This window comes from Eschrichtius robustus, chromosome 1 (genome assembly GCF_028021215.1).
Source record: "Eschrichtius robustus isolate mEscRob2 chromosome 1, mEscRob2.pri, whole genome shotgun sequence".
Classification (NCBI taxonomy): Eukaryota; Metazoa; Chordata; class Mammalia; order Artiodactyla; family Eschrichtiidae; genus Eschrichtius; species Eschrichtius robustus.
Window position 1 is genome coordinate 5,679,440 of NC_090824.1, and position 27,119 is coordinate 5,706,558.

Here is a 27,119-nt window from a genome sequence, read left to right on the forward strand (position 1 = left end):
AAGCCTCCGTGGTGGGTACGCAGCGCTCATTTGTTTTGGGTGATGGGGCCCCTCAGGGTGGATGGCACTGCTCCTTGGCCTCTATCTAGTCAGTCATAGGCCAGAAACGCGAAGCATTTCAAAGCCAAACCCTGGTCTAACCCAGGAACCTGTCTACGGAGGGACACTGACAGTTCCAAACCAGCTTGCAACTCAACTGCTTCCTCCCAAGAGAGCCCATTCAGGCGCTGGGCGTGGGAGACTGCCCCATGAGGGTCCTGCCCGGGGAGGGGGTTGGGTCTGGCCGGTGGCCAGGCCTCTCCTGGGCAGCCTTCCTCCACTGCCTGCTCCTTGGCCCCCAGGGTCCGGAAGGAGAAGGTCTGCTTCTGGGCTGCAAACCCAGGGGCTGCTAAGGCTTGGAGCCCCACCTCGTGCCCGTGACAAACAAAGGCGTCATTTCAGAACTGATTTTATTTGGGTAACTGACTGAAGGCGTCTCATTTGTAACCAAGATGGAATTCACAGTATGTTGTTACATTCACACTTAAAAAATATATCTCTAGGTACAGGAATTTGCAAATTGATGTAAACATACATTACTTCCAAGTACATTTCTCCCCTTCTTCCTGGAGGAAAAAGAATAGAGCCATCCAGCAAGTCAACCCCTTCAAAATAACTTTAACGCAAAGGATGTAAGTATCTCTAAATCAAAAAAGTGGTTCAACTGACCTACAGGTGTCACGGGAGAGAACATCATGGAATGACGGCAATGACAACAGCTTGACTTCAGATGGAACCGGACTATTTAAAATGGAGTTTCCAGGAAAATAGGCACTGATTTCTAGAAGGAAATTCACTCCTTACTGAAGCGATTGAGCCAATATGGCTGGTTAACATTCTCACTAGTGTAAAGTAACCCAGCGCAGGACTCGCGGACGGCGCCGCCGGCTGAAACCGAACGCACGGTCGGGTCACAAGGTCGGGTCACAACCGGCGCCGCCTGGGCTCCACTGAGAGCTGCTGTCCCCACTCCCCAGGTGTGGAGGGCCACCCACCCCAATTTCATCTTGGGGGCCCGGTCCATTTCTTCCCATATGGCAACTGTCTAGCATTATACAAGGTACCCTGCCGCATACCCACTTAAACTACTTCTCAAGTTAATTAGAAAAACTTTTCTTTAAAAAACAAACGAAGAAAGAAGGGCGCCAGGTTACCTCATCCAGGCTGCCCGCCCCAGCCCCCCGACTGGAGGCATGCCAGGTGGCGGGATGGGCGGGGGCACAGGCGGCTGCCCTCCGGGGGGCACAGCTGGAGGCGGGTAGCTAGCCGGCGGCAGGCCCAGGCCTGGAGGGGGGTGAGGGGGGACTGCGTGGGTGGGTGGCAGGCGGGGGGGGCGGTGGCGGAAAATTGGGGTTGTAGGTGGGCGGGGGGGGCGGGTAGCCAGGGGCGGGGGGAGGGATGGCGGGCGGCGGGAAGGAGGCCGGTGGCGGCGGCACGGGCGGTGGGGGCGGGTTCGGTGGGTAGACGTGGGGGTGATAGGGCAGGTGGGCCGGCGGGCCGTAGGCGGGGGGCAGAGCCCCGTAGGAGGGGCCCTCGGTCTTCATCATGGACTGGAGGCTCTGGTAGCCCTCTCCGGACATGTAGGAGCTGCTGGTAGACATGCCGGTGATGTAGCTGGAGGGCGGCGGGGGTGGGGGCCGGTGCGGCAGCGGCGGAGGCTGGTGCACGGGGGCCGGGTGGGCCGGAGGCGGGATCTGGACTTTGGGGAGATCGCCGGCTTCCACAGGGCCTGGCGGCTCAGCCTCGCCCAAGGCGGCTGCGAGGGGTGGCTTCCGGTCTGCAGAGGGGAGACAGGCCGCTGCCAGCTCTGAGACGGCTCCAGGCAGGGCGCCCCCGGGGCTGCGCGTGTAGGGGGAGATCCACCGCCTCCCTCGGGGCAGGGAAGCGCCCCCCCCCCCCCCACAGCTCACGGCCACCCCGGGGGTTCCTGGCCCTGTCACAGCAACGCGGGCCATCTTCCAGAGGAGCGACAAGCAACTGTCACCTTTGCGGCCAGACAGCACGGCCGCGCCCGTGTCCCGAAGCCAGCGGCTCATGTGCTGTCACGCAGGCCCTGCACCTCGCCTCCAGCCACTCTGGGTGTTCCCTCCCTGCTCCCCAGCGCACCAGGCACCGGCGGTCCCGGCGGCGCACGGAGCCCCTCCCTCCCAGGCCCCCAGCCCTCTTTCTAGTACAAACGTGTGCGGGGCCCCTTCTTCTGCCCGTCTTGCCTCCCGAGGCTGCGAGCCCAGGGCCAGGGCCAGGACGCAGCACCGTCCGCGGGCGGCACTGGCGTTTGGCAGGACGCCTGAGAGGTGGTCACACGAGTGACGTGGCATTAAAAACATGCCGGGCCAGCCTCTGACATCCCAACAGCCCCACGCGAGCGGCATTCTGGCCCGTGCCCTGCGAGGCAGGGGCACCGCTCCCCACCCCGGCTCCCTGGCGGCCAGCAGCTGACCGGAAGAGCTGATGCCCCCACAGGCTCCGAAGTCGCTGGAGTATCTCCCACCTTCTGGCACACACACCCTAACTCCCACCTTCTCTAGTTGGACACTTCACCTTCCAAAGTGTTGCCACAGCTGAAGAATGAAAGTTCTTTACAACCTTTCTCCTCTATTTTTAATGACGCTGAGGAAGCGTCCCAGTTCACTGTGTGCCTGTGAAGGCCTTTTCACTCTTTATTCTCCACATGACTCCATGAACAACTGCTTACTCTCCAAAGGGTACTGAGAAGACGCCCTGCCGATGGGAAGCAGATGCGAGAGCCTGGCGTCTAAGGTCGACAGCGATCTGCCCGGATCTCGACGATGTTCCTAAGTTGGCAGGGCTTTGTTTTCCTAAAACTGATTCTAAAGTCATTTATCCTCCACCATTTCTGGATGCGAGAGGCCAGAGAATATTCAGATATACTTAGAATTCACATCCTCAAACTATCTGGTTGTAAAAAAACGATTTTTGGAAAAATCCTAGGTCATTAACGTCTCTCTACATTTCTGAAATTCTTCTATAAATCCTCCCCAGGATTTCCCAAGTGTGCCCTTCAAAAAGGCAGAGAGAAAAGCTGGCCCTCCCAGCTGCCTGCAGGCAGCACTTACCCGGAGGTGGATGGGCTGGAGGCAATGGAGGGTGAGTGGGCTCAATTTTGGGAATTTTAGGTGGTGGTGGTTCTGAAAAGAAAAAGTAGATTAAAAAGCTACTCTTCATATAGAATAAGTATGTCAGAGAGAGTGAGAGAGGAGAAAAAGAAAAATGTACTGTTAAGGAATCCTCTGGGGGAAAAGGCAGATATGACCAAGGCTTTAAGGGAAGCTGAGGAAGGCACCACCTAAACCATCCTTTTAAAAGAACAAAACAAATGAAACAAATACATCCCCCCTCCAGCTCCCCGCCACCCCGCGCCTCTCGCCTCCTTCTGAAAGTAAAAACCCTCTCGCTTCTTACAGTCTGCCAGCCCATTTTCCACCTCTGCCCAACTTCCTCCTGACCACTTAAGACGAGCCCTCCAATGACACGAGAGCAGCAGAGTGCATCTCAGTTACCAAGTGGTACCCGTCGGGGCCCTCACTAACACACAGAGCACCGAGAAAGGCCCCAAGTGCTCCCAGGAGAAGCCGGCACCTTTTAACTCTTGTCTAGGCACACTTAAGTTTGTTTACTCTCTCACAAATGTTTACTCCTAGTTATAGCGGCACACCTGAACTGGCGTCGGCAGAGACCTGGAGGCTGGCGAATGGACAGAAAAGCAAGGTAGCTGGGACCGCTTGGGGCAGAGGACACAGCCCACCCTTCAGGGTTGAGCGGCTGCATGTAACCAGCATACTCAATGACAATCCTAAGTCGCCAAGACAGGCTACGCCACATCCAGCATCTTCCGTTTGTGACGGTAGAGCGTGTGTGCACACAATCAAAAAAGAACGCCATCTTTCCGCTTGTATGGTTTGGCTCTTTCTTCCTGAAGCTCACTTCATTCTGGCTCGTGCGACGCTCTGCTCTGCTCTGCTTCTGCTCTGGCACTGCCCAGCGTTCTCGGCTTCCTGTGTCCCAGACACAGGCTGAATTCAAGGTCCAGGGACATCCCTCTCTCTATTCTCTTCCTCAGAGACCAAATCCCCCCTCTCTAGGCAGAGGAGCTGCAGATCTACGCCTCTGCCTTCCACCTCTCCTCCCAAACCGCAGAGCAGGCTCCTGGGCCCCGTCCCGAGACCGAGCAGCCCACGCCTCTCACGCAGGCGCCCCCCGCCAGCCCCTCCCACAGCCGGCTGAGCTGAGGTCGTCTAGGTCAGTGCTGTCCGACAGAAATATAAGGAGAGCCACACAGGCAATTTTACATCTTCTAGTAGCCACGCGGAAAAGTACAAAGAGGTGAAATTAATTTTAATACGGTCTTTGATTCAACCTGGTATTATCAAAAATTTTATCATCTTAATGTGGAATCAATGTAGAATTTTATTAATGAGATTTTTAATGTTCTTTTCTCTCTTAGAGATCGGTGTGTCTTCCGCGCTGAGGGCACGTGGTGTTTTTGGAGTAGGCCACATGTCAAGCGCTCACCAGTCCTCTGCAACCCAGAGCACAGTGGGGTCCTGCTTCCAGCCCCCGAGGCACCCCCGACACCAGGTCTCACTCCCGGGCTCGCAGGCTCCTCCCCATTCCCCGCCCTCCGTGCCATTACTGCTGCCAGGGAACTCTCTCTAAAATGAACTCAGACCGGGCCATTCTCCTGCTCAAACGCCTCCAGTGGCTCCCCTGCCTATGCAGAATCCACCCTCCACCAGGGGGGCTCTATCACCTGCTTCTAGCACATTTTCAGTCCTAGCAAAAGCTACTCCTTTTTAACCCTTCACAGTCCAGTAAGACTCCCCTCTCTGTTGTCTCCCGAATTCTCCACCCCACTGTTCACTGGGTTCCTCTGCCTGAAGGCTCCACCCTGTCAGCCCTAGTCGCTCAAGGCAAGTCCCCCTCCAAGGCCACCCGGGCTCATTTCTGCCTCTTGCAGACACAGCGCCAGCTCAGCTGACCCAACATCCACGCGGCACGGAGTGCAGCCCCCTCTTCTGTGTCTCGCACTTACTGTTTGCCCATCTGGAGCTAAAAAAATCTCCCCTGTAATGAACTCATCATTCCCCCAAAGATCCTGAGAAAAAGGAGCTTTACTGTTAACTTGAAGATCTCACAATAGTTCAATAAATAATTCACTGGGTTCCTACCCTGGAACTAAGTGACAGAGAAACAGAAATGAGTAAACATGGTCTGTGCCAGCACAGGGTTCAGTACTACAGGGCTGGCTGACCTGGAGACAAAACACTTCTGGTTTTCTCCTCTGTGATCTTTCAGGTTTTGCTCACACTTTGTTAGTTTCCAATACAGAAACAAGTTAATCAACTCTGGGCTCCACAAATATGGGGAAAAGTACGTGTTTAAAAGAAGTCGGTCCCCCGTAAGCAGCAGGGCAGCACGCCTCCTGCGGCTCCCATCCTTTCTACCCATCGCTCTGCTGCTTGCTGCTTAGTCTGGGGGTGCCCGGGGCCCCATCCTTTCTACCCATCGCTCTGCTGCTTGCTGCTCAGTCTGGGGGTGCCCGGGGCCCTCCACTCTGTCGACTGTGGTGGGCTTAACTAACCTCCAAAAATAAATGTTGCTGCAGCAGTTCGCCTATTTTCCTAATTATATTTTGATATACAGTCGGCCCTTCGCATCCGCGGACAGGGAGGGCGGACTATGAAACCCAAGCATCTGCGAGTTCTGGCATCCAAGGCGGGTCCTAGAGCCAATCCCCCATGGATACCAAGGGATGACTTATGTTACCAAGCACATTTTCAATGCCACTAATTTTTTTTTTTTGTATTGATACTGTTAAAGTACAATCCAAAAACATACAGTCAGGGAATACACAGAGAAGACAACGCAGCTAGCGTAACGTTTTTGATGGGCTCTAACGTTAAATTTTAAGGCCAATCTAAATCTGAAAGGAAACAATTTTTGACTAAGAATTTAAAGTCTTGATAAACAACATGTAAAACTAAAAAACGAAACACGAGAACATAAAATTACCTGCTGCTTTGTTCTCTTCTTTGGGAGAAACAACCTGTTACAAAAGAAAATACACAACTGTTAACCAAGACCCTAGATGCAGTGAGGAAAAACTGATTATTCAGGCACTGAACAGAATCATAGCCAGAACGTGGACTCAGACAAAAATTAATTTTGGCTTGAACTTGCAGAGCAAACCATGGCACCTAACAGATCATTTCTGCCTCCTTCCTCTTCCCCTTTCAAATCAGACAGCAGGCAGAATTACTAACTTTTCTGACTAGTGAGTTCTGAGCACTAAGTTTCACGCCCTCCATCGAGCTGTCTTAACCATGGGGTGAGGGTGCTTGCTGACTGCCCCTATCCCGTGGGGCTTCCTTGGGGTCTGTGTCACAACGTACGGCTTCCTCCACTGGCGGGGCTGCTACCACGGGGAGAAACTTTCACAAATACTCCCGTGTCGTTTAAAGACATGGGAGACACCTATTCCGGCAGTCAGTGTGCAGATGTGGAAACTACACCCGGGCACGTTTGGGGCCCTGACACAGGCGGCAGCGGCTGGAGGAGGACAGAGCTGTCCTGGCTCCAAAAGGTGCCTCTCCTCTGACCTCGCCAGCTGTCAGGCTGCCCGTGACCATGCAGGCAGACGGGGAGGCGGATCGTGTCACTCCCCGCTTTTGCTGTTCCGTGTGATGCCTCAGAAAGGGGAACACACGCAGGTGCGGTGTTGCCGCGGGAAGCCGGCCGCACCCAGCGGCAACCTGGCGCACTCACCACGGCGCGCTTCACCTGCCGGGGAGGACTAGGCTGCGGGGATGGTTTCTTGGGCTGCTGGGCCGGTGGCGGCGGCTGCGGCTGGGCTGGCTGCTGCGAGTCCTTCTGCGGGGGCTGGGGCGGTTCGGGGCCTTGAGACGGCTGTGACTGTGGCACCTGCGGCACTTGCGGTGTGGGCTGGAGAGATGGGGGCTGCTGCAGCTGATGGGGCGTGTGATGAGGCATCTGTTGTTTCCCTTGTGAGTAAAGATCCAGGATTTGGTGGCAGATGTCTAAATGATAGGAAACAATTACATTTGCCACAAATTGATATTCTAAATAAAATTCTACCTAGAAAAGAACATACTCCCGTTTCCCTTGCAGGTGCGATTCCCCTACAAGGACCAATATGTGGCTGTCATATTTGTAATTCAACAATCCCTGGTGTGCACAGCACTGGTGTGCATTTTTAGTTCACCAAAACTATGTGTTTGGACAGAATGAACATTATATTAGAGAATTTAATTAAAGAACAGTTTGCATGTACCTGTTTGGGAGAATCCATTCTCAGGACTCAAGGCTCACAGGGAAGAATGATCTAAATATGGAACACCGTGCAGAAAGCTCAGCACGCCCCGTACCTTCCAAAACATCCACAGGGACGTCTTGCACAAACTGCTCCCACCATCTCCGGTACATGGGTTTGGAGGTCCATTCCTGTATTTCAAATTTGCACAAACGTCCCGCAAGATACATCACTGCCACTGCTATGATCTCTGGTTCCCACTGTAGTGACAAGGTCGTGCAGAGGCTAGTTCAACAAGAAAAAGAGGTGACTTGACTTGGATGAGCAAACATTTATGATTAACCCAATGCATGGAGATTAGATGCCATATCTAAATGTCAGTTTGCTTATTTTTCCCTATACATGATCAAATAAAGTATTATAAAGAAGCAAGTTTTTAATCTTCTAAACGTACCGAGATAAGTTACTTTAACTATAGCTACTAATTTGTTCCTTAAAAAATCAGAATTCCAGCACATTCAAAAATTGCTATGTCATGAAATGCAAATGAAAATGCTTAAGTTCTTCAAACAGCTGGAACCCTAGCACTGAACCATCTCCTTACATGATGGCAACTCCACTCGTGGGCATTCTGTTCCCCATGCAGCACCTCCTTAGATCTTTAAGCTCCAAGAACATCAAGGCTCTAAAACCATTAAAAGGAAGTATAAAGTTGCAAATATATAGTTTGCAATTTTGCAAAACGAAATGGATTTAAGTATATACTTGTCAAAATTCTCTGGTGTATTGTTTTGGACTTATGTTTCAAACCGGTGATAAGATTTCAGCATCCTATACCACCGTGATGTGGCAGGGTATCCCCTCTGCTGGGAAGCAGATGACCTGGACTTTAACCCCAAGTCTGCCGTTAACTGGCTCCTTAAGCTGGGGCAAGTCAGTTTCCTCACTAAAAAATAAGGGGTTTGGATTAGATGACACATAAAGTCCCTACCTATTTTAAAACACCATAATTAAACCAACATTTGAACCCATGTACCTGTCATTTACGAATGTCCAAGCCATTTGAACCAACTTTTGAATTTTGTTTTTATCACCTAGAAACGGGGAAGAAAAGGCAAATTAGTAATAGAAAGAAAAAAAAAAAAAAGAATGCATGAGAAGCAACAAGTACTTATTTAAAGCCTACTGTGTGCTTAGCACCACCCCCAATACACAGCAAAGAGCTTCTGCCTGGGAAACAAGGACAAATGAGCAGGCCCAAGTCCCACCTCTGTTCTCTTTCTGCATGACCTACACTGAACCACCATTTATGGGAAACCTGGCTCCAAGGCTGATTTTATTAGGCTATTTAAAAAATCCTGACTCATTTTCCTGCCTCATATCACTTGGCAACTAGATGACAGAATCTGTTTATACATAAAAGGAAACAGCGTTAACAGCTATAATATTGAATTGTCTGGCAAGCTATGGCCTAGGTACTTCTCACACTGAACTTTCTGCTGTCCTCTTTTGAGAAGCGTAATCTGAGTGTCATCAAATTATTATAAAGATCTGATTTCAGAATGAAAACGTTCTCTTAACTTTTTCTTCTTACCTTTGAGTTGTTTCGCATACTTGAGTAGGAATTGGTATGGATGTTCCACCTGTAAATCAAACTTTATGGTCTGTAGTAAGATTCTCTCCAGAACCATTACTTCTTCCTAAAAATGAAATAACAAATGTTGAGATAGTAATTTCAATCACAGGTCTGAAACAGCATTAAAAAAGTGAGCTTTCCTTTTATTCTCTCTTCAAGTTATATTTTAGCAACTATTTTTCATTCCTTTTCTCCTCTCTCCCACTCAGGCCTTTAACATGCTCAGAGACAATGATAAATTCTGAAAAGAACTAAGAGTAGGAAGACAGAACAATCAGAGTTAATTTTTAAAACCTACTTGAAACAAAGTAAACATTCTTAGAAATGTTATTACTTTCCATACAGATGAGCCCCCTTTACAAAACAGACCTTTACTTTACAGATACTTTAGTTTCCTTCCAGACCTCCATTAAAAAAATGCAATCTTCCAGGCATTTACATTGAAAATTTTAAGCAAGAAAGATTATGACAGTGGCAGCTTCATGCAAACCTGGACAGTGAAGTGTGTGTGTGTGTGTGTGTGTGTGTGTGTGTGTGTGTGTGTGTGTGTGTGTGTGTGTGTGTGAGGGGGGGGGGAATGGGGGAACATCATTTTTGTGTTTTAATCTTTCATCTACCTGAAACAAGGTATCCCAATGTCATTTACTGAGTAAATTATCATTTTCTCTTTTATTACGCCACATCCTGAACTGTCTATACACACACACACACGTGCGCGCACACACACAATCTTTTCTATTCACTGCTCTGTTTGTCTACTTCTGTACCAGGATCAGAGATTTAACATTTGGAAGGGACAGTTCAATGATTATTCCTCTTTTAAAAACCTTTCTTGTTTTAGCCATGTTCCCCCCACCGCCTGCATTTTAATATCATTTTATTTAGTATCATTCTAGGAAAAATGAAAGCTACTGATGTTCTGATTGGGAATTCACTGAATTTACAGAATAATTTAGGGAAATGGGCATTTTAAACTACACTGAATCTTCCTATCAAAAATTTATTTATGAAAATCTTCTTTTCAGTAGTTTTAAAGCCTCCCCGCCCCAACATGGTTTCCACAAATTTATTATAAGGTTTATTCCTGAATATATTATTTTATTGCTGCTACTGTAAATGGAATCTCTTCTTTTATTATACTTTCTAACTAATGTCCATAAACAACTTCTTGAATTCAACCTCTGTAGAGCCTGACTGTCTGAGCACTTACAATTTTACTTGATTGTAAAATACAATTAAGATGCTCTGTGTGGCAAGAACAATTACAATCACTTGTTTGAGTCCAAGGAGAAAGGGCCTTGGAGAGACTGACAATCTCATCATTAACAGCTGCATAAACCCATTAACTCTGGGAAGAGAAGCCATGTAGATAACTGGCTTTCAGGTTAAAGTATGGCATCACTTCACAGAATGTAGAGATGATTCTATCATGAGTGTTATTCCAAACGGCAGGGCAAGGTGAACGTCTTTCCACCCTTGTTTCCCAAGTGTTCTCTCAGGAAAGCTCTTTAAAATCTTAAGGCTTTCACACAGTATCAAAAAAAAATCCCACTAATACTGTCCCCCCACCCCCCTTTTGTCACTACCTGTTTCCCAGAAGTTTCAACACATCCCTTAAATTTAGAAACAATCTTTTACCAAGTGTCCAGACTGTAGCCCATATAGTATTATGAGACAGCCCAAGGCCTGGCCTCCCTTTGTGTTTCAAATACTCAATTAATGGAATAATTATAGGTCTGTGTGCCAACATGATTCCTCAGGGAACTTTCCCTCAGCCCCATACTTCCTGTCTGGAGCACCTGTCTAGGTTCCCAGATCGAATGCCCTCACCGCACCTTTCAATAACTTTTATAGCATTTATCACAACTCATAATCAGATAGCTGGCTATCTGAATATTTGATTAAAATCTGTCCCACCACTCGACTGTAAAATCCATGAGAGCAAAAGCCAGGCCTGCTTTGCCACCTGTTAATGTCTAATGCCTAATGCAGAGCCTGGAACAAATATCTGTTGAACACGCGAGAAATTCACGTAACAGGAAGAAACCACAGAGTTAGGGTAAAGCTAAGTAAGACAAAAAAGTTGCACATGATTCAGGACCGTATTTTTTCTAATTGCTTATATTGCTGCCTTACCCCAAACTTCCCTCCTCTCCTCTCCGGGAGGAAAATGTCTTCCACAATGTCCTCACCGCTCCCAGATCCAGGGTTCCTTCCTTTGGCCCCGACACCCAGTCATGCCTGGGGAGACTGCACATGAGAGAGAGGAGGGCAGGCTGCAAAGCCCCTCTGCCCACCCGAGTCAGGCTGGCCTGGCTTGAAAGCCTGATTAGCACGGCTGTTGCCCTCTTCCTGACTTCTGGGCCCTGGAGCTGCAGAACTTCTGCCTCACTGTGCCTGGCCGGGATCTCGGTTTCCTGATGTGTTGGTACAGTGGGTAAAGTCTGGAAGTGGAAGGGGACGCCTCCAAAGGCGCCCCGGACAGAACACGCAGCTGCTGCCAGGTGCCCTTGCCCCGCAGTGCTTCCGGATCTTTGCGACTCCTTCTGGGTAACCGCAGCTCATCAGCCACAGGGTCCCCCTGCCCCTGTGACCAAGACCCGACTAAAGCACAACACATTCCTACACGTGTCTCCCTGCTGTGTGAAAATCAAAAACCTACAGGCGCTGGAAACATTATCTGATGCTATGTTACTTTTATAAAAGTACATTTTTGACCACTGTTAATTCCTCATAGGTTCACATTTTTATAAACGGTGAATGGATTTATAAATAAGTTCAAGGGACAGAGTTATCCACACTGACAGTACTTACAAATTGCAACCACAGTACGTGCAAAAGCATTCTGGGCCTGTTACCTCCTGGAAGGCACACACGCTGCAGACACACACACACAGATCCTGCTGGGTAGGGGGAGGCCGACTATTGCGGGAGGCAATGCCAGCTGACTGGGAGGAACAGGGCCGCGGACCTGATGAACGTCATCGTCTGGCTTAGTTTTGCTTTACCTGTGATTCTGTGTTTCTCCCCACATCCTTAGTTTGTCATTTATTCAACAAGTACCTGTTGAATGCCTACTCTGTCCAGCCACTGCACTAGGTACCAGGCAAAACAGACAGGGTCTTAGCCCTCACAGATCTACAATTGAGAAGAGGAATGTTCTTTGCGTGATTATCTGGTTAAAATCTAGCCAATTATGAGCTGTGACAAACGTTACGAAGGATAATCCGCAAGTGCTATAAGGGTTACAATGGGGGGACCTTGACAAGAACAGGGGAGGAGGAAAGCTGCCACCAACCCCTGAAAGTGGTCTTTTTAGAACATACTAAAATCACGTATACAATTTTTTTACCGCCATTTCCTGACATGAGCAGGGGCTGTGGGGAAGGGGCAGGATGGATAGTATATCAATCTGGGTGTCTGCAAATGGTAATACCTTCCACCATTCGTGGGAGGCAAAAGACACACAGCACACGTAGACACACTTGTACATCCAGCATCTGTACATTCTGTCTTCCCAGAAGCCAGCTGGAGATGAACCGAAGAAGCCAGACTGCTTCTGGGCCTAAGACTGCTAAGGGCCATGAGAGGGCTTTGCTCACACACTTTCTATGTGCTATTGCCCCTAACGGGCTCACAACCCAGCACGGGACATTAGCAGATGCTACCTAAGTGTAGGCTACGTTATCTTCCCTCCTTTCCCACAGAAGCAAGGAAGAATACCTTCTGCATAAGTCCTCTTAGAGACTCAGGGGACTGGCCGATACAGGGCCACAGCCATTGTCAACACAAGGAACTCTGTCATAATGCTGTTGTGAGGAATCAAGGCCTGAAGGCAGGAAGTTATGACTCTTACCTTTGGGTCATCTCCAAACTGGCCAAATTGTACATCATTTAATAAACTACGAGCTGTTTTGATGATATCTTTACATTTTTTTGGTGTTTCTTCTACTTTCCCAGCCAGAAAGAGACAACAAGCTCCTGTCACCTAAAAGGAAGACAAAAGCTCCTGAGATCCTGTTATCAAAGCTCACACAGAAACAGAAAAAGCATTTTGGGCCTTCACAACAAACTGGGCTCCCTCACTCTCCTACCGGCTTCTTTCTCATTTGCAAACACTCGGACGCTCTAAAATCTTGAAGGAAATGTCACATACAAATACTCCACCCGCCCTGCCATTTGACTTCGTAAATTATTTTAAATTTAGTTTTCTGAATAGAATGTCATGTAAACAAAGTAGCCACCAGAAAGGGAAAAAAGTCACAGAAACAAATTTTCTTTTCACATTGCAATCTTAAAGATACTGACTCCCTGACTGGTACACCCAAATGCATGTCCTCTGGAATTCACCTCTGTACCACTGCCCACGCTTTCTTTTTCCTTCCTCTCGCTGCCTGGCTCCTGGCCCAGTTCCTACGTCACTGCGATCTTCTCACTGCTCTATCTTCAGCTTTTCTTTGTCCGCTTGCTCCAGTCTCTCCTACATGCCCCTCCCTTCACAGAATCCTGACCACGTTAGACATCAGTGAGATCCTGTGCCGGGGTACAAAGCGGATCCTGACACGGTCTCCTTCCCCTAGAACGTCACAAATTAATGAGGAAGATGTGTACAAAACTAAGTAAAATCTTAGCAAAAGGAAGACCCCCCAGCAGACTAACTTCCTGTTACATCTAATTCTTCTTCTTCATGAAACCCTTCCATCACTTCAGTTTACCTACTGAAACCACAGTTCCCTAGTCTGGCATTCAAGGCCCACTGTGGTCTGGTTCAGTCTACCTTACCACCCAGGGTCCCACCATGCCCTTCCTGCTGACAGGCCTCCTGGCTGCTGTGCACGCCTCCGCCAGGCCTTGGCTCACGCTGCTTTCTGTAGGACTGCTGCTCTGTCCCATCTCAGCACGGATAAGTCCTACTTACAGTCAAGGCTTAACCCAGTGCTGGCACCTCCTCCCCAGCACTTTCCTCGATCCCTCTATGATGTAGTTAATCTCTCCCTTGAATGCTACAGCCTTCCTTCTGTACCTCTCCTATGGCCTCACTCTCTACAGTGTGTTTTGTACCTGTCATACCATCTACCCTGGACTGAAAGCTACTTGAGGCAGAATCTCCCACAGAGCTTAAGACAGTGCATGTCTTAAGGAGTAACTGAAGAGTAACGGATATGGCATAAAGAACTACTATGCCGTCTTGGCCTTTGTTGGGTCTCAACTGTAAGGCCAATTTTATCTTGGGAAAAGTAACAAGGAAGCAAATTTTCACACTAAGTACAATATGATTATGGTTCATATTGGACTAAATAAAAAACTTAAAAATACTTTAATACAGTTAATTAGGAAAAAACAAAGTTTAAACGTTTTTTGTTTATATATGATTTTGTTCATATATAATATGTACCATACAAAAATAAATACTTTCTGGAAAATAAAATAAAAAGAGAGACTACAATCTGTCCACTAAACTGTGTGGAAATAATAACATGTGATAGAAAATTATAATAAAATTCAAACACTTACATATCTTGGGAATTGCTTGAAGGAATGAAACATATAGAAGCGATGAAAATAAATTATTCCAGTTGCCAGGGTATCATAGTGTCTGTTGTTCTGGTTAAGGGCTTTGGCCAGGAAGTTTTACAGGTTACGTCTTAGTTAAATGTGGAAAAAACAATAAAGGCAAACAATAACAACAACAGCAGTGGGAAAGCAAACACTATCAGTGGCAAAGCAGGTGAATGGGAATCTCCGGGTGTCGGAATTCTGGTACAAGCTGAAGTCTATGCTTTAATAAGGCAGGGCTTCACTATCCTTTAGAAATACTTCAACTGAGGTCACTGGGTGCTATTTTCCATCCTGGTGGTCACCTGCTCAAAGGCTAATTCTACACATTTAAATGATAAAAAGGAAATAGAAAATCCCTGAAGAGCCAAGCAAATCTGAAGTAACATTTAAATAAGAAAGCTAATTAAGAGTTGCTTTAGTCAGGGATGTTACTCGACTTTTGTCTGTAGCATTTAATTTAATTTGTGGTGCTGGTGGGGAGCCTGCCTATCATAGATCCCAGAATCAGGATACAGTCCCAAACGTGTGCCCACATCAAAGATGAACCGAGCCCCTTCTCGGCGGTAGCGGGCCTCAGTGGCCGGATCGAGTCCTTCTAGTTGAGAGGGTGTATGAGCCAAGTCTTTTTTATCCCAGTACCAACATGGTTTTGTGTGGTCCAGGTTTGCTGAGGTTACTGAAGGGCTTGAATTTTCTTTATTCTCCTTCATTTATTGAAGTAGACTTGTTCTTTCCAACAGACTTTCTGAAAACGTTAGAATCCTAAAAGAAAGAGAAGAAGCAGTAATGTTGGAAAGGGATACCTCACGTTAAATAATCCCAATCATTATAAACAGTCTACGATCACAGATTTGTACTTGATAAAAATTTTTCAATAGAAGAAGCACTACTGATTGGTAGTTAGAAGCCCAGGCTCACCTCCAAACACAAATTTAACACTTAAGTGACCCACAGTATGATAAATCCCAAATTTCATAGCTTAAAAGGAGGAGCTTTTCTGTCTCATTTCCTTCTGCCTTTTTTCACTAGGCCCAGCTCCCTCATGCTGGTCTAGATTCTGTTCTTCAGTAAAACCCAGGTCGGTCCTAACCCCCCAAAAGATTTATGCTCCAAAATTATCCATTTCTTCCATCCAGCATCCAGTCAGATTTTTCCCTTTTTTAGTTTACTTGATTTCATTTAGGTACTTTCACTTAGAAAAGCCACCAGACTGGATGAATTCATATCTGCACAAGCCACTGAACCGAGCAATGTAGATCGGGTGTGGGTGTAGTGATCTGGGGAGAAAGGGTAGAGGGAGGTGGTCCACAAGGGAAGGAAGGAGTTCCTTTAAATTTTTCTTGCTTTCTCATTCTCTTCTCTTTCATTCAGAATGAAGAGATTCTCTGAAAGCTGTATGCTGAGAAAAGAAAACAAAAAATAAGGACTCTCACCTAGAGGCCGTTATAATATGGAAATTGTTTGTAAACTGGATCAGAGAATAGACATTTTCATACAGGGCAGCAAAAGGGTTCTAAAAGAGGTAGCTAGAACCAGGTTGGTCTGGGTCAGCAAGAAAATAGCAGTTGGGCAGCCAGGCTCTGGGCCAGGGCCACCAGTTAATCTGGAAGCCTAACTTCTCCTGTGTGCTGCCTCATTTCTGGTGGGAAAGGTGACATGGAGGGCTGACTGCTCTCCTCCTTGCACCTGGGAGCTCTAAAGAGAAACGTTCCCTCCAACAGGAAGAATTAAGTACTACCTGGAGAAAAGTAATCTTCTTGAACTAATTTACACTCTGTGTGACTGAACTAGGCAACGGGTGGGGGCTGGGGGAGACCGGTTAACTAAAGCCTCAGTGTGTATGAAGAGTTCCCAATCAGATGCTCAGTAAATATGAAGAGCTGGGAGTTAGATGTCATACTAGATATATTTTCTCACCTATCAGATTGGCAAAAAGTCCAAAAGTTTGACAATATACTCTGTTGGCAAGGCCAGGGAGAAGCAGGTAATCTCCTATGTCGCTGGTGGGAGTACAAAGTGGAACCACTCTCATAGAGGGGAATTTGGCAATATCTAACAAAATTACATACACATTTGCTCCTTGATTTAGCAATTCCACTTCTAAGTATTTACTCTGACAATAAGATCACAAATATGAAACAACAGGTGCACAAGATCATTCAAAGTATTGTTTATAACAGCAAAAACTGTAAACAACGTGAAAGTCCATTAGGGTACCGGCTGAATAATACGGTACATTAACACAAATGCGTACCATGTAGCTATTAAAAAAGACTGAGAAAGATCTTTAAGTACTGTATAGAGAAATTTCCAGGATCAGCAAGGTGCAGGAGAGCATACATAGCTATGTTAGTATCTAAGTAAGAAAAGAGGGGAAATACAAAGTAGAAATATCTATTCTTAAAAAACTAATTTAAAAATTGGTTATCAATAGGGAATGGGGAAGAACAGGATGAACTGGGATGGGAACAAGATTTCTCTGAGTACATCTTTTTATATAACTTTTACTTAAAAACAACAACAACAACCTTTCATTTTAAAACGATTTTAGATTTAGAGAAGAGTTGTAAAGATGGTACAGAGAATTTCTGTATACCCTACAGCCAGCTTCCCCTAATGTTAACATCTTATATTACCATGGTACATTTACCAAAACTAAAATATTAATTTCGGTTCATTATTTTTTTTAATAAATTTATTTATTTTATTTATTTTATTTTTGGCTGCGCTGGGTCTTCGTTGCTGTGCGCAGGCTTTCTCTAGTTGCTCTGAGCGGGGGCTACTCTTCGTTGCGGTGCGTGGGCTTCTCATTGCAGTGTCTTCTCTTGTTGTGGAGCACGGGATCTAGGCATGCGAGCTTCAGTAGTTGTGACACATGGGCTCAGCAGTTGTGGCATGTGGGCTCTAGAGCGCAGGCTCAGTAGTTGTGGCACACGGGCTTAGTTGCTCCGCGGCCTGTGGGGTCTTCCTGGACCAGGGCTTGACCCCGTGTCCCCTGCACTGGCAGGCGGATTCTTAACCGCTGCTCCACCAGGGAAGCCCCAATTTCGGTACATTATTAATTAAACTATAGTCTTGACTCGGATTTTGAGTTTTTCCAAAAGTCATTCAGGGATCTAATCCAGGATGCTACACTGCACTCAGGGGTCACATTTCCTTAGTATCTTCTAATACGTAAGAGTTCCCCAGTTTCTCCTTGTTTATCATGACCTTACCAGTTCTGAAGAGTACTAGGCAGATTAAAATGACTGATTTAGGTTTGCCTGATATTTTCCCACTAACAGACTGGAGTTTTGAGGAAAAATGGCATAGAGGTAAAGTGCCCTTCTCATCACACCACATTAGGGGGGCAGGTGATATCAGAATGACTTCTTACTGTAACTGTGAACATTTGGTTAAGATGGGGTCTGCCAGTTTCTCACTGTAAGTTACTATTTTTCCCTTTCGATTTTCTATTCCTTAAAAGTGAGTCACGAGGTCCAGTCCACACTCTAGGGTAAGGGAATTAAGCGCCACCTCCTGGAAGGAGATGTATCAAAGAATGTGTGGACCTATGTTAAAACTACCACAATAATTTGTAAACATTTGGGGGGAAATATTTTGTAATGCAAAATACTATGCAAAGTACCTGTTTCTCCTTAAAATTTCACCCATTAATTTTAGCATTCATCTGAGGATCTTGTCTGCAACCATTATTATTGTGGTGTTCTAGTGGTGATTTTCTATTTCCTTCCTTCCTTCAACATTATTTGGAATTCTTTTGTAAGAAAGATTTGTTCCTTCTCCCTCATTTATTTATTCAATCATCTATTTACACAAGGATGGGCTCATCAATACCTATCTTATTCTTTGAGTTATAATCTCACACTACCATTATTTTGTTGCTCATACTGGTCCAGTTTATAGCCATTGGAAATAGCTTTTTCGGGTTGGCTCCTGAGTCCTTTTATAACTTTGACTTTTGAATCATGTAAATATTTAACATATTCATGACCTTAACTAAAAAAGCAAACTCTAGAACTCAAAATAAACCCCATGTACAGCAAACAGGCAACATAACCACACAGAAAATCATCATAAGTAATTTCTGATCTAGTTCTGTATTCTAAAGACAAAAAGAACTGCAAAGGAATCTTAAACTTCGCTAATGCATTGCTAGTAGTAGCATTAATATTGTAACTGTCAAACCATTTTTTCTGGTATACTGTAGGATAAATCAAATATATAAATGGAACAACTGAAATTTTCAGTGCGAAGGAAACATATATATGTGATGTATACACATACACATATATATAAATGAGATAGAAGGTTAAGAAAAAACCTGTAATGTTACATTTTAACGGAAAAAAATCAAAATAAGTCATGGTTAAAAAAAAAAATATATATATATATATATATATATATATATATATCTCAGTTCTGTTCATTTCCAGTACCTAGAAGCAACGACACTCCCAGAATCAGGAACACATCTAGTGCTCAAATCTTAGTTTTCAACACCATTACCCTCTAAAAGGAACCAGGTTTCCTTTCCAGTCTGGGGTAGGGGCCTGCCTGGGATGTGCTCAGAATAATGGAAGATTATCAGAAGACAGAAGAGCCATCATGGACTCCCACTGGACAAATTCAAGGAATTTAAATATTATAAAGAAAAATGATTGACTGTAAAAGAGTGACTAAACAATGCATGAGTCCATAGTAACATTAAAAAATGTGTGTGTGTGTGTGTATAAAATAAATCTGCTTTGCCAGCACTGGTAATAATTATTGTGAAAAAAGTCCTTTACCTTAACGAAAACAGTCAAACTTGGCATCACTAACAGGGTGAAAACCTGCTAGTACGTGCCTAACGTGACGCAACATGAAAATAAAATAAATATCAACCACCTATAAAGTATTCTTAACCCCCAAAAGCCTAACCTAAATCCAACCAAACCCTTAGAACTAAATTCCAGTTTACAGTAAATACTGGGGGTAGAAGACCACGTTAAATGGCACAATGATGATGCTATTGGTCACATCCAGAAACTGTGACACTCTATAAGACAACTGACTGTGAAAAAACAAAAAGACGGGAGGAACTGTGCCAGGTTTAAAAAGACTATAGAGGCTTAACAATCAAAGAAATGTGTGACCCTTGACTAGATGAAAATTTGAACAATTAGAGAAATTTTAATACGGACTATATATTAGAGGCTATTAGGGAATTACTGTTAATTTTCTTAGGGGTAATAGTGATATGGTGATTAGAAAGGAGAATGACTTTATTTTTTAGGCTGAAGTATTTCGGGGTGAAGTGTCATGATGTCTGCAATTACTTTCAAATGGTTTTACTAAAACACACACTCAAATAGCAAAGGTGGCAAAAATGTTAACATGTGCCCAGTCCAGGCCATAGGTAAACAATCAGCCACTGTACTCTTTTCTCACTTACTAAAAAGCTGGGGGAAAAAAATCAGATGAGACTGCTTAGGAGACCAGGACTCTTATCTCCTCTGATCTGACAGAGAGAATCTCTCAGTAGTCAAGGAACAGGTGCTAATGTGTGGGTAGTGGTTTTATATTAAAATAATCTTTAAGTGCACTGTAGCATACAAAAAGAAAGTACACTGATTTTAAGTGTATAGCTTATTAATATTCACAACATGAATACACTTGTGTAGCACCATCCAGTTGATAAGCAGAATATTACCAAAATCCCAGGGGTTCTCATTCCTCTCCTAATCACTATCCCCCTAAAGATAACCAATATCTTGACCTCTATTTCCACCAATTAGTCTTTCCTGTTTCTAAAGGATGTGGAATGAGATAATATCACTCTTTTACAACTGGCTTCTTTTGCTCAGTATTATGTTTGTGGAGTTCATCCTTGTTGCATTCTCATTACTGCACAGCAGGGGTTTGCAAGCCGGGGTGAATCTGCCCCCCCAGGGGACATTTGGCAATGTTTTGGTTGTCATAATTGGTGGTGGTGGGGGGTGTTGCTGCTGGCATCCAGTGGGTAGAGGCCAGGAATGTTGGTGAACATTTTTTAATGCACAGAACAATCCCTCACAGCAAGGAATTAACTTCGTGCTGAAGTTGAGAAGCTCTGCTGCATGGTATTCTACTCTGTGAATATAACAATTTATCCATGCTACTGTGGATGAATATTTGAGATGTCTCTGGTTTTTGATTATTAATAATAGTAATAAACATTCACGTACATTCTTGTAGAGCAGAAGGCAACTGGCCAGTTGGCTGAGGGAATCAATATCTCAGCATATCTGTAATTTATTCACAGTACACTTGTTGGGAATCTCTAAGATATATTAAACTAATGGTTCTCCATGTACTTATTCATTCAAATATTCTCTGAGCATTTACTATGAGCCAGGCCTCAACGACATAATGGGAAACAAGAGAGGCAAGGTCTCCGTCCCACCAGAAGCTTACATTCTAGTGGCAGAGACAAAGAGAAACAAATATGTCAATATCTGTCAGGGACTGGTAAGTGCTATGAAAAATAATAAAGCACGGTAAGGGGAGAGAGAGTAATGAGTTAGGGCTGTTTAGAGATTTGCAGAAGACGACCAGTTAGAAGACTATAGCAGCTGTTTAAATAATGCCTAATGAGGTCTTGTCCCTACAAATAGCAGTGGGAGAAAGAGGGGCATCACAACTGGCTGTGAGGCAAAGAATGGCAAGAGATGATTTCAAGTTTGCTTTACTGACAGAGAAGGGTGATACTAAAAAGAAAAATGGGGAAGAAAAAGAGGGTTTTTTTTTAATTGAAGTATAGTTGATTTATTATGTTTCAGGTGTGAAAAAAGAGTTGGTTTTGATGGGGGAGGAAAAGAATTTGGTTCTATAAATACTAGGTTTGAAGAACTTCTAAGATACTTGTGTGGAGATATCCACCAGACACATAAACAGGCCTGCTGAAAAATCTGGAACAAACACATCTACTTGGGATTCATCTATATAAAACTGACAGCTAAAGTCATGGTGATGGACAGAAGGATGGAGAGTGAAGATGGGGACACAACTCTGAAGAACTCGAGGAAGCAAGAAGGAGAGAATGGGAAGGAATGGTGAAAAGGTAGGGAAATTTGCACCCTTAATTGCAGAAGAAACCAAGGGATACCAGCTTTAAGTCAGAGGCGGTAGTCAACAGTGACAAATGCTAAAGAAAAATTAAAGGACGGGAATTAAGGAAAGGTTATTGGATCGGTGATTAGTCATGAAACATTGAAAATTCACTGTAGTGGTGGTTGCACAACTCATTGACTTGTACACTTTAAATGGGTGATTTGTATGATATGTGAATTGTCTCAATAAAGCAGATATATACACATGTGTAAATAGAAGAAACTTTCGGAGGTGCAGTAGGGCAAAAGGAAGACTGCACAGGGTGTTAAAGAATGAACAGGCAATAAAACAGGTTAGTGTTTCTTCAGCATAAAGGAGAATGAAGGATGTCTGAAGCCAGAAGGAAAGGAGCCACTAGAGGAGGCTGAACAAGCCACTGAGGGGTTAATGGGCCAAGAGATAATAAAAAGCATAGGGATAATAAAAAAGAGCTTTCTTAGGAAGGAAACTCTTTCTCTGAGACAGAAGGGAAGGGAAAAGTGTGAGGAAGATATTTAAAAAATCATTTAAGGGGGAGGAAATAAATCATAAAAGGGTATCTCCATTTTCTCTGGGAAGTGCCAAGACATCTGCTGAGAGGAGAAGGGCAGAGTGGGAAAAAGGGTTAGGAATAATCCAGTAAGGATGAAATAGGGATGGAAAAGTATCTCAGTCCACAAGTGGATAAATCATAAATATATTCAAAGCTGTTTTACCTTGCTGTCACTGCCAAACCGCATGCTAATAATCTACCCTATATGCCATTAGACTCTGGGGCAGAATAAACAATACATACAACATACCAGGGCAGAATAAACAATACATTCAACACAATGAAAATAAGTTACATAAATAGAACAGAAACAGTCCTCTAAATCATTCATCCCCTGCAAGTTCCTGCCTCAGTTCTAGAACCCTGTTCCCTATTACTCTTTATTTTTTCACAAGACCCTAAAGTTACAAATTTTCTCATTAGCAGCTCATAATTACTGTGAAAATGACTGAGAGATTTATGAACTCCACAAAGTAAAAATCTCTCCATAAACAAGCAGCATGTCAAGGCATTTTAGCAACATCTTTTGGGAATGTGCTTTAGATATACCACTTTACCTGATGAAAGATTAAATGCATTTTCAACATTTAGAATTATGGATACTTACAAATTGGAAACAATAGTAAAGGTCACTACTCAACTTCCTCATCCAGTACAGAGACTGCCTATAAACAGTAATATTTGCTCATTCGCTTTCAGTTGGCCACTTTCATTAACGTGACCTTAGTAGTTGACAAAGCAGCCTATGGCATTGCTGGGTATCAATAATTGGTGTTCACATTAATTCTTGTATTAGTCTTATATTGATTTTTATCTATTCTATAGATTAAAAATCTCCCTGTATCTGGTACATGGATGGCACAGAATAATGAAGGAACGAAATCTACCTTTCAACAACTCTCTGTAGCTCCCACTTAGCTCCCTAAGCCTTGAAAATACCTTTCCCTTTTCCATTAATTGACTTTCAAACATGTGAAGACAATTTTTCCTTTCCCTTCTCTTCTGGGTAAACAAATATCCCCATTTTCTCAATGTGGCTTTTAGTGTCACAAGATCCTCTCTAAACATCAGCAATCAGCATGGAAAACAATACTCTGCATATGATCTACATAGTACGTGGGTGAAGGGAGATTATTAATATTCAACAACATGCCCATTTTTTGTCCACTGAGTTGCAGCATGACTGCAAGTTGTTTTCTTACCCTCACAATTTATCACTGAGAAAATGGAGCCAAAGAGGCATGAAGCAACTTGTCTAATTCACACAGCCAGTAAATGGCAGAAACACAATTTGTCATTAGAGTGAAATACTGCCTTCCCCCAATCTGGGGAAAATGCTATACTTCGCTTCTATAAATAGAACATTACATCCTAGACCCATTTTTTTTTCCCCAAGTCAGGTCTTCCTCATCTCAAACACACACAACTGAGTTTTGATAAATTTAATAATTCCTGGTAAATTTACATCTTGTTAGTTTTGGTCTATAATTTCAGCCTTTAAGAACTCTTGAATCCTGAGTGTCATCTAACATACTGGCTAACTATCACTACAGGTTTTGAGTGCATTTATTAATTTGAGAAGCATACCTCATATATTTAAAGTTGGTAATAAAAAAAAAAAGTGCTAACCAGAGTAAGGGCAAGGCCAGAGCCCTGCAACTTATCTCTAAAGACCTCTCTTCAGGTTGACATCAACCCATTAATCAACATTTGGGGTTTGGTAATTTGAATGGACATATATCCATCTAACCAGACCTTACTCAGTGTATTTCTCTCTTGTGTCTTTTAGGATAGGAAGAGGGATTATGTTCAGTGTCCTAAGGAAATCTAAATGGACTCATGTCTAGCAATCCCCCATCCACCACCAGTCTAGTAAACTTATAACAAAAGAAAACATGATTTGTGTCACCTGGTTTTTTTAAATTGAAGCTCTGCTGGTTTGAGGGTATGAGCCTTCTTTCCCAAGTACTTAGAAGCTCTCTTTTTGCTGTCCCAACAAGACTCTAAAACAGATTACTAATAAGCTCTAGCATCCAAAGCCACCTAATTGCTCTCTGCAAAAACTGACACATTTATCAGACTCCAGTCTTCTATCATTAACTGCACTTTTAAGATTCCTCAAAACCTATGAACAATAATTCCACAATCTTATCTGCAAGTATTTTGGTATATCATTTATTTGACCCTGAAAATAGAATTAGATGTAATCCAATTAGATATTCTTTATAATCTCCTCAATTACCTTGAACTTAATCCTTCTTGATTTTGTCTTGACCTAGTTTTAGAGACAACAAAACATTTTTCCTTCTAGATACTTAGCAAACTCTCATTGCTTTCAAATATAATCTCCGGAAACGAACAATTTATTTTGTAGGCCAAAACTATGACCATTGTTTTTCTTTATGACGTTCAATTTTAGAAATGGCATTTAAGATTTAACAATCTCATTAGCAATTAAAACGTTTCTTTATTGCTTGTTGGTGTAAACTACGTTTTCAAAATGGAACAAATGTTTAACATGCTTTATGCAAGTATCAACTAATATTTCTCAACAAAGCATCACAAGATAATCAAAATGAGACAAAAGTAAAAAAAAAACCAAACTAAAATTAGACACCAACGGTAGTCATTCTGAAAAAACAAAGCAATCCTGGATAACTATTACATTCATAGTCAAGATTATTTAACAGGCAGGCATCTAAGAACACTAAGAATCTTAACCAAATGTCTACAACAACGCAACTATTACCATCATCCATCCATTCATTCAGCAATGAAGACAGTTTACTATCTGTCAGGCAGTGCTCTAGGTGCTGAGGATATAAAGCTCCTTCGTGGAGCTTTCATTCTAGCAACATCATTCATACAAACCTTAACCAGCGCCAGAATTGCAAGGCAGTGTGCTAGTTATCTTTAACGATACACAAGAGATACACAAGCATTATCAAGTTTACCTTAAAAACATAAAAAAGGCCACCTTCAACTAAATGCTGTGAGAAGCCGTTCCTAACGTCAGAAGATTTAGCGAAAGCTCCGTTTGACTGGCAAGCCAAATTTCGGGAGCGCTACCGACCATGCTTCGTGCGGGCAATAGTCTGAGAGCTTTTAGATATCCTCTTGCCTTACGCCTCAACCTTCTAAAGAACAATTCCTCTGGTAACAAACCAAACAACCCAGGAGAGGGTCGATAAGCGCGATGTGTCGGCAAGAACGAAACTAACCGCGGAAGTGCCTTTTCCTCATTTCTAGTCCCACCCTTGTTACGCGGGTCTTCAGATTCCGAAGTCAGAGTACCCCAGATGTGGAACGATACCCAAAGTCTCAGGCGTTACCAAGGTTGGGACCGACACACTGCGAAATAACCGGAAAGACGTGGGTAGTCTTCGGTTGTACCTCTGAGCGTGTGCGCGCATAAGACCCCTGCCCTTTCTCCCCACCTTCTAGAAAGTCCCCGAACCCTAACCGCCCCTCACTTCGAGCGTCGCTACCTGCTCTACGGTCCACGCCGGCCTCCCTGACCCGCTCCTGCACCTCAGACCCTCTCCCGGAGCGCGTCTCGCAGTCCCGCCGTCGCCCGCTAACTTCGATCTGCACCCGGGGGATAGCGGAGGGAGGCGGAATCCGGAGAGACTCCGCCAGCGGATGGAGGCAGGTGGCCATACCCTAATCCGACCTCCAGGTACGCGGGACTTGAGTGGCGCTGCCCGCGGTCCGTCGGTTACTCACCCCTCGCCTCAGGCAAGCCCCTTAGCAACGTCTCTCCTTGTTGACTGCGGCCATCTTTGACGTGGAATGTCGGGGAAGCTACGTCATCGCGCTGCGTCCGGGACTGGAAATAAGCGACCGGAGGGACGCCTGTCAACCAATGAGAAGAAAGTAGAGCTCTCAAACGTGGAACGAGCCGCCAGTCTTCTCCCGGCCCCTCCCCGCGGGTCAGCGGTCGCTGCGTGAGGGAGGAGGAGCCCACCAGAAGGCCCATCCCGTCGGAGAGAGGGACTTCGGAAGCAACCGAACCTGCTAACGGAACTTGGGCGCGAGAGGCGGGGCCCGCGGTGCCGGTCCTCCAATTAACGCCCGGGCATGGGCTCAGCCCAGCAATTATGGCCCGGAAGCTGGCGGGGGCCGAGCACGCCGCTCTGGCCCCGGAGCCCGCCGGCCCAATGGCTGGGCAGGAACCCGAGCGGAATGGTCGGGGAGCGGTGGGGCGGGGCCTCGCCCATGCGACTGAACCGCGGGCCAATGGGCGGCGGCGGCGGCGGCTCGGGGGCAGGGCCTGGGGCGGGCGGAACCGGGTTGGGCCGCGGCGGCGGGGCCGTCTCAGGCAGCTGTCCCGCCCCCTCCTGTCCGGCCGCAGCCGCCGCCGCCGCCGCCTGGGGCTTGGTTGAGGTGGACTGCGAGTCCCGGCGGAGTGTGGCGCCGCCGCCGCTGCGCGAAGGGGCAAGCGGGCAGGTGAGTGCCGGCGGCGGCCCCTCCGCGCGCGCGCGCGCGCGGCCCGCCGGGCAGACTCGTGTCGCACCTCCCCCCCGCCCCGCCCGGAGTGCTGCGAGGCTGCCCCCAATCCCGGCCGGCGCCCCTCGGCCGTGGTCCGGCCCGCGCCCCGCCGGCCGCTCTGGGCCCAGGGTGCAGGGATCGGTGTGCGCCCTGGGGCCCGGCGGGCAGGGCTGGGTGCCGGGAGCCAGGCGAGGTCGGAGGGCGCCGCACGGCCTCTGCCCTCCGGCCCTCCTGGGGCGGGGGCGCGCTCACCGCTGCCCAGCGTCCCTTCCCGGCGGCCGAAGCTCCGTTCCCCGCTCTGCCCGCCCAGAGGTGGCAGCAGGTGCAGGGAGCGCCCGGCCCCTCGGCACCCACCGGGTGGGGCCGGGGTCGATCCCTCTCGCTCTCGTCGGCTCGGCTCTGCGTGGGGCCGGCTCGCGCACCCGTTTCCTTCCTCC

General features: G+C 45.8%; 2 protein-coding genes across 4 annotated transcripts in view; one reads left to right on the plus strand and one right to left on the minus strand.

Annotated features, from left to right (window-relative positions):
- Positions 1 to 435: 435 nt before the first annotated feature.
- Positions 436 to 26,998, minus strand: CCNK (cyclin K). Its single transcript, XM_068540766.1, is given in 13 exon segments — positions 436 to 1,372; positions 1,374 to 1,816; positions 3,117 to 3,188; positions 6,073 to 6,106; positions 6,826 to 7,097; positions 7,446 to 7,615; positions 8,367 to 8,424; positions 8,925 to 9,030; positions 12,823 to 12,954; positions 14,481 to 14,562; positions 15,039 to 15,287; positions 25,918 to 26,046; positions 26,935 to 26,998. Coding segments are annotated over 11 exon segments (1,749 nt in total). The 5' UTR covers positions 15,236 to 15,287; positions 25,918 to 26,046; positions 26,935 to 26,998; the 3' UTR covers positions 436 to 1,189.
- SETD3 (SET domain containing 3, actin N3(tau)-histidine methyltransferase) overlaps positions 26,485 to 27,119 on the plus strand; it is a 71,430-nt gene continuing 70,795 nt past the window's right edge. For all 3 annotated transcript variants that reach the window (XM_068540735.1, XM_068540753.1, XM_068540745.1), the window contains exon 1: positions 26,485 to 26,640. The gene's annotated coding sequence lies outside the window, so the exon portion shown is untranslated. The remainder of the gene's footprint in view (positions 26,641 to 27,119) is intronic.